The 15,349-nt window shown below is 45.9% G+C and overlaps 2 protein-coding genes across 2 annotated transcripts; both read left to right on the forward strand.

Moving 5' to 3' along the window:
* The first annotated feature begins 1,619 nt into the window (after positions 1-1,619).
* On the forward strand, positions 1,620-2,396 carry LOC109918198 (histone H1.2-like). The gene has a single exon (XM_020518096.1). It carries the CDS (start codon positions 1,620-1,622, stop codon positions 2,394-2,396), a length of 777 nt encoding a protein of 258 aa, XP_020373685.1.
* A 3,391-nt stretch (positions 2,397-5,787) lies between these two features.
* LOC109918197 (histone H1.1-like) lies at positions 5,788-6,312 on the forward strand. The gene has a single exon (XM_020518095.1). The coding sequence runs from the start codon at positions 5,788-5,790 to the stop codon at positions 6,310-6,312; it is 525 nt and encodes a 174-aa protein (XP_020373684.1).
* The last annotated feature ends 9,037 nt before the right edge of the window (positions 6,313-15,349 follow it).

Genomic DNA, 15,349 nt, shown 5'->3' on the forward strand with positions numbered 1-15,349 from the left:
CTGAAGAAGGGTCTAGGCCCGAACGTCAGCCTTCCTGCTCCTCCGATGCTGCTTGGCCTGCTGTGTTCATCCAGCTCTACACCTTGTTATCGGAGATAAGAGGTTATTCTCGCGAACTGCTCTCTAGAGTTCCTCCCTGCACTTTCTCTATCATTTAGGGCATCTGTTCTTTTGCTCCCTTTGTACCTGTTACACGTCTCACTTTTCCTTTTTATCCAGTCTTGAATATTTTGATATTCAGGATCTCGAGCTTGTTACTCCTAAATTTCACCCTAAAGGGAATACGTTGGGCCTGTACTCCACTGACGAGCCGTATCTTTTTGAATGCTCCTCACTCTTCTGCTCAATATTTATCCTCAAGTAACTGTTCTCACTCTATTTTGGCCAGATCATAGTTTATTTTAATAAAATCCATCCCAATCAAAAACTTCTTTTGTGTAGACCATCTTTCCCCTTTTCCATAACGAGTTTAAAATATATCGTTTTGTGGTCGTTATCACTGAAACACTACTGCACTGCCACTTCAAACAGCTGACCGATTTCATTCCCCAGAGTTAGGTCCAGGACTGCCCCGTCCCTTGGAGGACCATCTACATGTTGATATAAAAAGTTCTCCTTTATCCAGTTCAAGAAATCTGCCTCTTCTAAACCCCTAATGCTATGATTGTCCCAATTAATATTGAGATATAAGTGGGCCAATAAAAAAACGTGCAGAGTTTAAAACAGGGACGGGGAAGAATAAAACAAATCAGATTCATGTATCTCAGATTCATGTTCAGACCTGGGAGGAGGGTGATTTGTGTATATTATTTAATAAGAAAGAAATGGCGTCGGCTGAAAACGTGAGACAAAAACAGAGAAACTGGAGAATCTCAGCAAGTCTGGCAGCACTTGCGGACTGAGAAAAGGAAAAAGTGAATTACTGTTTCGACTAGGAGCCATGAGCAGGATCTTAAACCAGAGACGGAGAATGTGGGCACGGGTTAATAAAATAAACACGAAGGGTCTCAAGGACTCGAAACTTTAAATGTTTCTGTCTCCACAAATGCCATTCAGTTTCTCCAGCACTTTCTATATTTTGTTGGATTGAAAACACAACTTCAAGGTCACAGGAGGTATAACAAAATGAAACAAAGAGCTACGGAGGCTGGAAATAAGAAACAGTACTGGAGAAATTCAGCACATTTGGCACCGTCTGTAGAGAGAAAAATAAGAATCAATGTTTCGAGTCCAATGAATCTTCTTCAAAACCTCTCTCCACAGATGCTGCCAGACCCTTTGAGTTTCTCCAGCAATTTCTGTTCTTGTTTCGAAACATTAACTCGTGTTTCTCTCTGCACCGATTCTGCCAGACTTGCTGAGTTTCTGTCTTTGGCATCAGATTTCCAGCATCCGCAGTTCTTTGTTTTGTTTCCGTTAAATTTTGATTCCATTGACCCTTCCTCAGGATCAGGAGGATTTTTTGTTGTTGATCTTTGACTCTGCAGCGTCCGGTTAAGGGCTTTAAATAGCGGCGGCGGCTATGGGCAGCTCCTCATTTCCCAGCGACGCGCGATAGGCACAGAGACAGAGACAGAGACAGAGACATCCGTGAGCTCGCACACCCACAGGCCCCGGTCATGACCGACACGCTGGCGGCCCGGAGAAAGGGCAGGAAGGGCAAAGCCCTGCCACCGCCCCCCGCCGCCTTCGCCCGGAGCAGCTTGACCGTGTCCGACCGCATCTTGGAGGCGGTAGCGGCGGCCGGTGCCAAGAAGGCCCGCCGCGGTCTGTCGCTGGCCGCCCTCAAAAAGCTGCTGTCGGGCAGCGGCTACGACGTGGCGGCCAACCGCTGGCGGCTGAAGCAGGCGGTCCGCAGCCTGGTGGCCAAGGGCTCCCTGGTGCAGACGTCAGGCAGCGGCGCCTCGGGCTCCTTCAAGCTCGGCAGCGCCAAGGCGCAGCGGGAAGCGGAGGCATCCTTCCGCGGCGCCGAAGGCAAGAAGAAGCCGAGGAGGAGTGGCGAGCTGCCGCCTCCGCTGCCTTCCTCCTCCTCCTCCTCCTCCTCCCCCGCCGCCCACCCGTCTTTCGGCTCCGGCGCCGCCTCCAGACGGCATAGGGCCAGGAAACCCGCCGCAGCAAAGAGACCCAAAAGGAGGGTGGTCCCCAGGAAGACTGGGCGGAAGCCTGGCGGAGCCGGCAGGCGAGGGCCGAGGGGCCGCCGCACCGCTAGGAGACCCAAGGCCGGGAGGAAGGCGGCTGCTAGGGCCGGGCCTCGGAAAGCCAGGCGTCGGCCGGCCAAGCCCAAGAAAGCGGCCAAGGCCCCGGAGGAACCGAGTAAACCTCCGTCTCAGGAAGAAGTCTCCACCTCGGAGAAGACGAACCAGACTGTTTCGGATACTCAGATCAGCAGCAGCTGAAGGGCGTGGGGGAAAAGCGAAAGTTCAAAAGCACCAAGAAAACCATTCAAGTTACAACAAAAAAAGGCTCTTTTCAGAGCCACAATAAATTCAGCAAAAGTCGAAACCGATTATTGTAAAACAGGTTTAGATTGCACTTTTAAGATCCTCAGAAAACTGTGACCTATGTTTGTGATTACAAATTACACAGATTGCCCCCCGCACTCTGAACCGTGTTTTCCAGAAATCACTTAGACAGATTAAAAAAATATACGTTTTTTTTAAAAAAAAGTCTTTATTGAACAGAACTTCCACATCATAGGAGAAAAACACTTCCAACCATCCTCAAACAGATCCCCGATTGCGAGTCTTCTTCATCTAGTTATTTTTTTAGAAAACTATAACTTGACCTTTTTTAATTTAAAAACATACATGTCAAGTTGCCAAAATTAAATTATGCCAGGTGACTTTTAGTTATTACTACTATGGCTTGTTATAAAGAGACAGGGGAAAATGATATTTTTCTGTGCAGCAAACTTTGAACGATTCACGTGTTGTTATGAAGAGATGGGTTTCCGCTCATATAAAAACAGAGAACACTGAAAATAGCCTTATATGTCTCGTCCACATTTAAGTTCTGTGGTAGATAAGATTGACGGAAATTGACTGGTTTTTGCCATTTGGATGTGCAAGAATCAAAGCTGAACCAAAAATATTGAGCGATTTTAATCTTGTTTTTGAACTCTGTACTTTAATACCCTTTGAGATTTTTATGAAGAAATCCAGTTCGTATTTTTTTAAAAAGGTGAAGAGATAAACATCCAAATTCAATGCTACTTACCCAAAGAAATGTAAGCTAAAGTCCTGAATTGATTTTGGAATTCAGTCGCTAATGTGTCCTTACAGACATAGTGCTAAAATTGCATCAATTCGTGATTTTAAAAAAAATGAGAATCCTAAATCTTAGAAGTTCATCGTCAACAATCACTAATTATTGGGAAATGAACAATAGAAATGATTTCTCCACATCCTGCCAGATATTTTCAATTTACAAACAAGATTCACAGCTGTTAGAGTGAAGAAATTTCTCCTAAACTCAGTCCAAACTAATTGCTAGTTATCCTGAGACTGTGATCCGGCATTCTAAAAATCAAACTCTGCTAGGATTACTAGTGGAAGAGAAATATTTTCCATTTACTACTCTATGCAGTTCCTTCAGAATCATGGATGTTTGTGCAAATTCAACCCTCATCCCAGTGCAAAGAATTTTTCCAAAAGTTGCGAAACTCCAATAAATGAGTGAAAGAAATCTGCAACATTCGAGCAGAGAATTTACTGACCCTGTCTCAGAACATTTTTGTTCTTTTTTATTTATTCATGGGATGAGGGCATCGCTGGCTTTGCCAACATTTGTTGCCCATCGGAACTTCCCCTTTAAGACAGTGACTTTCTGGGCGATCGCTGAGGTCATTGAAGAGTTCAACTCCATTTGCTGTGGGTTTGGAATCACACGTAGGTCATACAATCTAACAATGGCAGATTTCCTTCCATGAAGTGAACCAAGTTTTTACATCTATGCACAATAGTTTAGTGGCTTCCATTACACAGTCGAACTTTGAGTGTGTGTTCCCCAGAGCATTAACGTCTGGATTAATAATCCAGTAACATTATCACTATATCACCGTTTTTCTCCCAGTTGAACTGGGTGCTCTTTTGACATTTTTCAAAGGGCAGCTGCCATTTTCCCCTTCTCCTTTATTTTTACGTGGTAGCTGAGTGAATTGATCAGGCAATTCAAAGGGAAGTTTAGAGTCAAGCACATTGCTGTGGGTCTGGAGTTCCATTAAGGTCAGGTAAGGACAGCAAATGTTCATGTTAGCGTACCTGCTGAGTTTTTGCACAATCTATATTAAGCCATGGTCACCTTTTCTTCCTTTCAGTTCCAAGTTTTATTAATGGAATTTAGCATATACTAGCGCTGAGTTAGGATTTCAAGCCATGCCCGAGAGTATTAGTCCAGAATTTCCAAAACACTAGCTGTTTTAATTACAATCTTCAATCAGAGTCTCCCTCACGTTAATTTTTATTTTTTAAATCCTTTATTTATTCATGAATTTAGGCATCACTGGCGAGGCCAACATTTATAGCTCATCCCTAATTTGCCCTTGAGCTGTATGGCTTGATCAGCAAGGTTAACTTTCTTTCTCCCCTTTATTCCTTCATAATGACTGAATGACCTTTTCAGCCCTGTGAAAGGACATTGAAAAGTCAACCCCATTGTTGTGGGTCAAGAATTGCATAAACCAGACTGAATATGAAAGGTAGATCTCCTTCCCTGAAGGATACTAGTGGACCAGATGATTTTTAAATTTAAATACAACAATTAACAATAGTTAGATAGTTACCATTAGACTAACATTTTAAATCCACATTTTTTAAAAACAAATTCAAATGTTACTATCCAATGTGATTCAAACCCATGTCTTCTTAACATTAGCCTGGGATTTCTGGATTGGTACTAGTCCAATGGCATTACCATGACCAAACAACACGAATGACCAATTTCAGATTTTTAATAGATTGAGTTGAAATTTTACCATCCACCAGGTGGGACTAGAACCTATGTCCCCAGAACTGTACTTCAGATAATAGTGAGCCTCTAGAATTCTCCACCATAGACGCCTGTGGAGGCCAGGTCACTTAACATATTCAAGGAAGAGATAAATAATCTTTGAGATTTTAAAGACATCAAGGGGTGTGGGAGAAAACAGGGTTATAACCTTGAGATAGAGAATCAGCCATAATCCTATTGAATGATGGACAGCAGGATCGAGGGGGCGAATGGCCTACTCCTGCTCTTACTTCCAATGTTTCCATGAATCAAGGTGTCAGGATTGCTCCTAGTCTAGTGATATTACCACGAGCAAAATATCACTGACGACTAATTTCAGATGCTTATTTAATTGAATTTAAATTGTACCAGGTCCCGGGGTAGGATTAGAACCCGAGTCTCCCACAGCATGAAGCCGCGGTGTCTGGATTGCCCCCAGTCCAGTGGCAGTACCGAATATTGCTGACAACCAGTTGAAGGTTTGCGATGATTCGGGATTCAACTCGGTCAGGCCCCGGGGTAGATTTGAATCCGTGCTTCTAGAACGTAGAACCGGGATTTCCAGTCCAGCGGCATTGCCACGCTAATTGAATTGAGTTTAAATTCTATCAGGTCCCGTGGTGGGACTCGAACTCGTGTCTCCACGACCGCTGGTGCCTGGGCGGGGAGACGAGTACCATTCCCGTTCTGCCACCATCACCCCTCCCTCACATTTAAATGAGTCTCCATTGCGTCTGCCCCAAGTCTTTAAATAGAACGGGAAGGGACAGCGGCGGCTCAGTCTGTCTGAATGCAGAGACCATGCCGAAGGTACCCCGAGCCTTGGCCGGCAGCCCGGCGGCCAGGAGGCAGCAGCCGGAGCAGCAACTGCAGCCTCCATCACCTCAGCAGCAGCAACAACAGAAGCAGCTGCGGCCTTACCGTCGCCAGCGGCGGCAGGAGGTGCGGATCTCGCAGCTGATCCTCCAGGCGCTGTCGGCCCGCAAGCAGCGGGGCGCCCTGTCGCTCAACTCCCTCCGCAAGGCGCTGCTGGACAGCGGCTACGACGTGGAGCGCAACAAGAACCGGGTGCAGCTGGCCATCCAGAACTTAGTGAGCAGCGGCTCGCTGGTGCAGACCACGGCCACCGGATCCCTCAAGCTCGGCGCCGGCCACAAGCAGCAGACCGAACCGCCTCCAGGGACGGAGCCGCCGACGACCACGTCCCTGATCCCACCCACAGAAGGGAGTGTTTCTGCCTGCGCCAGGGAGGAAACTCAGCAACCCGATAAGAAGCCCCGCAGAAGACGGGTCACGAGGAAGACAAGGACGAAGACTAGGAAGTGAGCGGAGAACAATCCCATTTCTTTTTCTTTTCACGACCCTGAACACAAACGGCTCTTTTGAGAGCCACAAATTCTCCCCAGACAAAAGTAGGTACCGGTCTCTCACGTCCATCTGAATGTAAATTTATAAGTCCACTAACATAACACCCAATACAAACCTTATACCTGCACTGAACTAAAGGAAAGCCTGTGTCAAAATTGAGGACTAACAAGGCGAGAGAGTGCACATATAATGATTCCTAATACGTTCAGGGAGACCTTGCTGTGCTTCTCCATAGCTGCTTCAAAGCAATAGGACAGGTGGTTAAGAAGGCATACGGGATTATTGCCTTTATTTGTGAAGGCATCGACTGCAAGAGGTTCTCATAGAGCTGTGTATCTTGTTAATTAGACCACAGCTAGGAGCACTGTGCGCAGTTCTGGTTACCACGCTATAAGGAGGACGTGAGGAGAGGGTCCAGAGGAGGATCACCAGGATGTTGCCTGAGTTGGAGCATTTTAACAATGAAGTGAGACTAAATTGGCTAAGTAAAAACCAAAAGATTTGTGGATGATGGAAATCAGAAACAAAAACAATTCTTAAAATAGCAAAATACAAGCAAAGCACTGAGGATGTGGAATAAAAACAAAGTGCTGGAGAAACACGGGTATAGCAACGTCCGTGGAGAGAAACAAGGTTAACGTTTCCAGTTCAGGATGACTTCTTTAGAACTCTAGGTAACTTCAATTCTCTCTCCACAGATGCTGCCAGCTGAGTTTCTCCAACGTTTTTATTTTTGATTTTCCAACATTCTCAATTTGTTTTTTTGATTTCACTATTTGATGAATAAATACTGTACTTCAAACGGAATACGTTGCAGGTTTGTGGAGAACGGCATTAATTTTTCACATCATTTTCATCAGTGGCGCAGGACCAAATCCTAATTCTACCAATATGGTGTAGAACACAGCAGGCCAGGCAGCATCAGAGGAGCAGGAAAGCTGACGTTTTAGGTCTGGACCCTTCTTCAGCTTTCCTGCTCCTCTGATGCTGCCTGACCTGCTGTGTTCATCCAGCTCTACACTTTGTTATCTCAGACTCCAGCATCGGCAGTTCCTATTATCTCTAATTCTACCAAATTGTTTTCATATAGGAAGGGTTTAGAGGGATATGGGCCAAATGCTGGAAAATGGGACTAGATTAATTTAGGATATCTGGTCGGCATGGACGAGTTGAACCGAAGGGTCTGTTTATACATAGTGCAATGCAAACGCAAGTTTTCACTGCACTAGCTTAAAATATCAGCCCAGTTCTACCCTCCACAACACTTTTTTTTTAAGCTGTTGTCATTCTGGTCCTAACGGTTTAAAGAAACGAGATCGTGAATCAATTAAAGCTTGGCCAGTCACCCTGTCCCATAGCACATTGCATTGCAAATAGAAATCTCATCCCACTCAGACCTGTCTGAGTAATATCAGCAACCTTTATTAAAGGGTTTGACTCCCTTAACGTGATGCAACGTCCAAGCCTAATAACAAGTCAACTCCTGCAGTAAGGAAAGAGCCGGGACAAACCTTTAGGGAGCACGAAGCTCGACTAATATCCAGATTCGGCTTGTAGCTCATCTGGAATTTCTGGTGCAGAACATAAACAGAAGCATGTCGAAGGGGCTGCAATACCAGAACAAAGGGGTGAAAAGAATAATCCACAATCTCAGCAGAGAAACAAGATTCGGAAACTTCAAGACAGAACTTTTTGCAGAACCAGGGACAGAAAGTGAAATAAATTCTTAGAAACCGAACATCCCGGCGTGCTGGAAAAAAATCCACTTTAGTTGCAGTGTTGAATATCATTGACACATTTTGTAAAGAAATCCAAAGTAAACTAACGTTATGATTGTGGATGGAACTCGATGAGGATCAAGGGAAATTGCAAGAGAAATACATTCCCTTTTTCGTTCAGCATTTTATTTTCCGCCCCTAGTTGCTTTTGAGAAGGTGGTAATGAGCTGCTTTCTTGTGAAATAATTTTACAGTCATTGTGGAACACGATAAAGATAGGTTCTTAAAGAAAGCCATCAATTTAAACAAATCCCAAACCAACTAACTTCATGATCAGTTGATACAATACTAGACAATCTTGTTAAGCAAAAATTGGCATATAAAATAAATCCCCTGTGAAATAACTTTATGATCACTGTGGAACACAAAATAGTAGATTATTAAATCAGCGAGTTAAGCAAATCCCTAAAACAACTTCCTGATCTGTGGAGTGAAAACAAAGTTAACGTTTCGAGTCTAGTGACCCTTCAGCAATTTCAGCTGATTTCTCCAGCAATTTGTTATTTGTTTCAGATCTCCAGCGTCCGCAGAGCTGCTTTATTTTAACTTTGTGATCACGGAGTGGACGACCAGACAATTATTGAATTTTAAGGGAAATCGGCAATTTAAATAAATGATGTGTCAAGTAACCTTATGGTAATCGCGGAATACACTAAAATGGTAAATAAAGAAAAACGTGTTGGAGAAATTCGGAAGATCTGGCGGCATCCGAGGAGAGAGAAAAGCAGAGTTGACGTTTTGAGTCTGATCTAACACTTCCGCAGAATAGTAAGACCAGAAGTTACACTACACCAGGTCACAAGCCGATAGGTTTGTTTGAAATCACAAGTGCTGCTCTTTCGTCAGGTGAAGTGCAAGTTTGTGATTTCAAATAAACCCGTTAGACAATAAACTGGTGTCGTTTTGACTTCTGATCTTGACTACCCCTGTCCAACACCGGCACCTCCATTTCAGAATAATATATTAGTAGGTGTAAAAAAAAAAACTTGTCAGCCAAGTTAAATTAATCCCCAAATAAACCAATTCTATGATATGGCATGTGCGCCACTTGTGGTTTTCTGAAAGATAAATGGACGAGTCAAATAAATAATTCCCGTGTAGAACGGCTGTATAGTGTTCGGGAAAAATGAGTCTGTGTTCCGTGTTTCAGGGCTGGGACTGCGCTCTGGCATAATAAAACTACTGGAGATCTGAAAGAAAAGCAGAAATTGCTGGATAAACCCAACAGATCTGGCAGCATCTGTGGAAAAATCATTAAACGTTTCGGGTCGAATGACTCTTCCTCAAAAATGATGTTGCCAGACCTGCTGAGATTATCCAACGATTTCTGCTTTTGTTTGTGATTTCCAGCATTCGCAGTTCTTTCGGCTTTCCAAAAGAAAACAAATTTTTAGAGAAGCTCAGCTCAGCTCAGCACCTCTGGCTGCATCTGTGGAAAAAGCAAGAGTTAACGTTTCGAATTCAGTGACTCTCCTTCAGAATTTCGCTGTGTCCTGATTCCCTGTGATAAGACGAGGTGAAAAATAACGCGTAAAACGTGGATGTGAACCAGCTCTTACTAGGCACGGTGTGGTGGCTCTGAAAAGAGCCGTTTGTACAGGAGACAGAGGTGAGGGCGTCAGACCCCTCCATCCTCTCCCCCGGAAAGAATAGGTTGAACGGGGCGTCTCAGTATCTCCTCTGGCGGACGGCCAACCTCTTGCCCCGGGATCCCCGCGGCTTCCCGCGGGAGCTGCCGTACCCGGGCACCTTCCGGCCGCGATGACGGACCGCCGGCTTGTACTTGCCGTAGAGCCGGGCGGGCCTACGGGTGGGAGATGAGTAGTAGTAATAATAGTGGGTGGCAGCGGCGGAGGAGGTGCCGGAGCTGGTTTTCAGGCGGGCGGTCTTGGCCGGGCCCCGGCGGCCGGTGAAGCGCGATTTGCGACGGCCTCCTCTTCCTCCGTTGCGGCGGGAACGGGGTCGGTACTGCTGCTGACGGCGGCGAACAGTTACCTTCCGACCCTTGGACCCTGCTCCTCCTCCTTCGGAGGTAGCAGCGGCGTCTTTGCGCCGGGTGTATTTCTTCCGGAGCCGGGCCGGTGGCGTCCTCCGGGAGACGGGGTGTTGGTGCCGGCGTTTGGCCGCCCGTTTCCTCTTGGCTTTGTCTTTGTCCTTCCTGGATCCTCCGCCGCCGCCTCCTGCTCCTCCTCCACCGACTGCGCCCCGGTTCAAGCGGAACGAGCCCGAGGCCCCGATGCCCGCCGTCTGCACCAGGGAGCCTTTGAGGACCAGGTTCTTCACCGTCTGGTTGACCCGCGTGTTGTTGCGGCTCACATCGTAGCCCTTGACCGAGAGAGCCTTCTTGAGGGCGGCCAGTGAGATGCCGCGCCGCTCCTTGGTGGCGGCCGCCACATGGAGGATCTGCTCGGCCATGGTAGGACCCCTCTTGCGGCGCTGCGCGGAGCGAGGCTGGAGCTGCTGCTGAGACTGCTGTGGCTGTTGTTGTTGGAGTAGATTCTGCTGCTGCTGTGTCTGTTTCAGCTGCTGCGGTTGATGCTGCTGCTGGTTTTGCTGCTTCCTTTTTTTCTTGCCCGCCGCTTTCTCGGCGCCCGTTCGAGGCTGAGAGCCGGGTGGCGTGTCCCCTCCACCCCCGCCCGACTCCCCGGCGTCGTCCGCCTTCTGGCTGCCGTCAGCCATGCCTTCCTCCTCCCCCCTCCACCGATGCTGGTGGCGGTCGTCGTTATTTTGGTTTCTGTCTGTACCTTCGAGCTTCCTTCAATGCACGCAATGTTTAAACGTTAAAACAATGGAAAACAACAGCAATGAAACGGTGGCGGGAAGTCGCTACAAATCACCAGCTCGCGAGCTCAACGTCTGTCAAGAGAAGCCTCTACAGGCTCGGAACCGCCGCTTTTATAAGGCGAGGGCGGACGCAATGGAGACAGATCCCGCCTCCTTTCATCTTCCCTCCCTCAAACTCCTCTTCCTGCCACCCTCCATTACTGTCCTCTTCTGCTATTTTATCGCTATCCGAACTCTTTGCGTCTGTCCGATTTATTAATCCCTGTTCTTCCTTCCCTAACCTCCTCCCCTTCTACCCTTGGTTTGTTTTTCTCCCTCGATATTTTTCGTCTTTTTTAACATAGGCGCCACCCAACGTGTTGAGTTTTCTCCAGCACCTTTCTGTGTTTATTTTGGTTTCAGAAAACTATGGAGTACAGCTATTTCTTTTTTTTTAATATTTGTGTGAATGTCCAGCAAGACCTCAACATGGTAGTAATTCATGTGAAAAGTAATACTTAAACGAATACTTCAAATAACACTCCCATTGTTACGTTAACCGTTTAACTTTGCAACAACCAGCTACTTAGACACTGCAAATTCCAGTTAAAATCCAGCTGTCCATTATTGTACCTGATAAATAAAGTAATATAATTTTAAATTAGTATTTACTGTAATCATAATGAATCATTGAACTGTGAGTGTTTACAATCTTGTCTCCACTGTCTGAATGAGCGGCTGAGGCAAATTCTATTGTAGCTTTCAAAAGAGAATTAGATTTGAGCTCCTTCGAAGAAGCACAGTGAAAGAGAGAGGAATCAGATCTTCAGAGCAGTACTCAAACAACGGACCTAAAGGCGTTGTCTGTTTTTTTTAATGATATTGTTGGGTGATTCTACACTAAGCATTCACGCTGTTTCTTCACATGTTTTCTGTAACTTCAGGACTCTAGTTTGATTCCGTTTCAGGACTTTCCCATTCCCTGAAAGTCTAGATCAGGCTTCTTCCCTGAATATCGTTTCTTGCTAGGCGGTTTGGAATCAGCGAGGGTCAATAATATCAATCGGAAATTGAATGGGCCCTTGAGTGAAGTAGACTTGCAGGGAGGGCCACGAGGATCCAGCGGAGGAAATGGGTCCAATTGCATTGCTCTGCAGAGACAGGGCTCGATGGTGTGAATGGCCTCCTGTCCTGTACATGACCATGATTCCGCTGGAGTATTGTTTACAATTCTGGGCTCGTTGGGAAAGATCTGAAGAATGCAGAAGAGTTTTAAATGATTGCTCCCAGGAAGGAGAGACGGAAGGGCATATGTAATGTGCAAATGAAGTAAATGTGATGTGAGAAGGGTTTTTTTCCACAAAATGAATGATCCGGGTCTGGAATGCGCTGCCTGCAAACAGGAGCCTGGCCCTGCTCAGGGAGAAAGTGTAGACACGGCGGGCCGAGCAGTCTCCTTCTCCGCTGTAACAATACTGTGATTTTGTCATGCTATCCTTCGATGTCACTTTATCCTTTAACGCTTCTAATCGAAGATGCAGTTTATGGTTGATGACTGTATTCGGATACGACGCACCATTTTATGTGATTCAATTCTACAATTCTTTCTTATGATTCTATTTTATGACCGCTGAATCGATTCTGTTAAAATTACACCAACTGGCCAAATAAAACAATAATTTGAATTAGCAGTCCCTAAAGCGCACTGTATGCAAATGATAAATGAAACTTAGGAATTTAAATGAAAATGTAATTTCTTTACGGGGAGTGGAGGGAGGAATGATAACGCTCTCCTCCCCAATCCCAGTTCACTCTGATCCTACGGTTCTCTTATCTACGAATCTATTCTGATTATTTTCTACTGGTTCTGTGTTTGTTTTAAACGCAGTCCCATTCAGTGACAATCCAGAATTAGATCGGCAAGTAACTCGCTCGGGATTCGGTCAGCGCGGGAAGTGGGAGGGGCGTGACGGCAGGTTGTCTCTACCCCGTCCGCCCGTGGCCTTTATCTGGGGCGCGGCCGTCGCCGCCCTGTCATTCATTCCGCCCGCTGCTTACGGCGGTGACTGATGTGACTGTTGTGGAGCCTGTGATTCCTGGTCTTCCCGGTTCTAACTCCACCCCTTCGCGTCTCAAGCGTTTCCGTCGTTCTCCCAACTGGCGCCAAGAAAACCGCCGCCTAACGAGTGCAGCAAACGGGCTGCGGTTGCTAAGTGGATCCTGGAGGCGGGAGCCGCCACCAGGGAATGCGAACTGGCAGCCAAACTGGGTGCTTTGAAGAAAACCGCTGCTACAGCGGGATACAAATCGAGGGGCGGTCCCAGCCAACTTGATCCGTCGTATAGTACCGTGGCTAACAAAGGCTCGTCGGTCTCCTTGCAGCCGCACCTGGTGCTAAAAAAGAACAGAGAACGGCAGACTAGAAGGGCTGAGAGTAGCGCCAGAAGTGTCAGGAAAGTGCCGGCAGCCAAGAGCTCGAAAACCTCCAGAAAAATAACTGCAAAGAGTCCCAGGAAGAGAATAAAAGCAGTGACCAAGACGAAAAAGCCGTCCAGGCGGGCGACAACCACTGCGTGCAGACTCCGGGGGAAGAAGCGGGTGACTGCGATGAAAAGAAGATAAAAGTGCAGAAGCAGAGACAGTTCAATGAAAAAAGGCTCTTTTGAGAGCCACTCGCATTTTCAACGTGAAAGAGCTTTCACAAGTTGGGGGCAAATAACTCTCATCGATAATAACTGGACTGAAAAGATTTTAATGTTTTAAGTCGTAAACATATTTCATGCATCTTACGAGGACATAGGTACGTTTTAGCTAGGAAAGTTTTTTAAACTGAAGATTGGGTGGGAGTGGGGTAGTTGAGTGGGTACAGAATAAGCGAAAGGCGAAGACAGCGCTCCAAGGAGAGAGATTAGCCTAGGAAAATGAATAGCTGCTACTGGGGACTATTAGTAGCTAACGATGGATAGTGTGTAATAGCACATGTGATAGATAGCAAGGCCGGGTGAGTGGGTTGGGGTGAGGACATGCGAGAAGGTGCCTCAAAACCAAATATTGTTAAACTCGATGTAGAGTCCAGAAAGCCGCGGGATTTCCCAAGCGGAAAATGAGGTGATGTTCTTCCAGCTTCGCTCAGGCTCTGCAGCAAGCCTGAGACAGATGTTGGTCCGGGAACACGGTCAGCAGTTCTTCGCGTTTTTATTCGAACAGAGACAGCGGGAAACGGTGGACGCACAGATATCTTTCTTCCATTGGCTTAATATTACCAACACCTTATCCATTCAGAATGTGACATTTCAGTCCCATATAAGGTCGTATGTATGTATATAAGATATCGTCGACACAATTCACAGTCAGGGAGGTTAGTGTTCGAGGGCGCAGTGAGGTAAATGTACAGTCTAAGGTCTTTGGCAGGAAGTATAACGAGGATCCGCTCAATAAACACCCTCTCTTTACCTCAAATGTATGTAGTGTCCTGCATGAGTAGGAAATGCCTTTCGTTTTGCTACTGCAGGAAATGTCAAATTCCATTTTGTTTTGTAAAGACTATACAGAGCTGCTTTAGTGTCTGTACGTATTTTTTTACGAATAAAGTGTATTTTTGCAATTAAAAATTTCGGTTACAGCAAAGCAGAAGGGCAAAGCCTGGGCTAATTTGATGACCCGCTCCTCCTGAGCTGGCGCCTAATTCTTGGACTGCGAACATAGCAAGGCGTATGCCTGAAAGTGCGGCACAGCCAGAAGGCGCAAAAAAATCACAACTAGCTGAAAATTCTAGGCTTTTTTCCAAGACTATCCACTCCTTAGTTCTTAAAGAAGTCAGATAACATTGACTTATTTTTCAGAGTGTAATCAACTGTATTTGACACATTTGCTTCACAAAGTTTATTGGTGCCCAAAGAATTGCTTATAAATCTTTCATCTTTCATCTGCATTTGTTTTTCAGGATAAATTTGTTCTGGATTACACAAAATAAACTACTTTTTAAAAAGTATTACCATAAGCAAGACCTCATTATTTAGATACAACACAATGTGGAGCTGGAGGAACATAGCAGGCCAGGCAGCATCAGGGGAGCAGGAAGGTGACGTTTCAAAACGTCAACTTTCCTGCTCCTCTAATGCTGCCTGGCCTGCTGTGTTCCTCCAGCTCCACATGTGTTGTGTCTGACTCCAGCATCTGCAGTTCTTGCTATCTAACTCATTATTTAGATAGTGGTTTTGTGGGAGGGGAAAGTGCATCAGAAAAGTATAAGATAATTGTGTCAGATTTTGAGGGCATTGGATGTAAGAACAGGAAGATGTCAGTCATCCCCTCCAGTTTATTCAACTAGATCATTTCATTTTTCCTGCACTGACCCAGCATTCCTTAATACCTAGACATCAATTGATTTCTGTCTTGAACCTGCTCAATCATTGATCTTCAATGCCCTCTGATACTACAAAGGTGGATCAGCC

The sequence above is a fragment of the Rhincodon typus genome, chromosome 35 (genome assembly GCF_021869965.1).
Source record: "Rhincodon typus isolate 14 chromosome 35, sRhiTyp1.1, whole genome shotgun sequence".
Classification (NCBI taxonomy): Eukaryota; Metazoa; Chordata; class Chondrichthyes; order Orectolobiformes; family Rhincodontidae; genus Rhincodon; species Rhincodon typus.

Bases quoted from the DNA above. Each gene is read 5' to 3' on its own strand.
- LOC109918198 (XM_020518096.1), top strand. From the start codon at position 1,620: ATGACCGACACGCTGGCGGCCCGGAGAAAGGGCAGGAAGGGCAAAGCC.
- LOC109918197 (XM_020518095.1), top strand. From the start codon at position 5,788: ATGCCGAAGGTACCCCGAGCCTTGGCCGGCAGCCCGGCGGCCAGGAGG.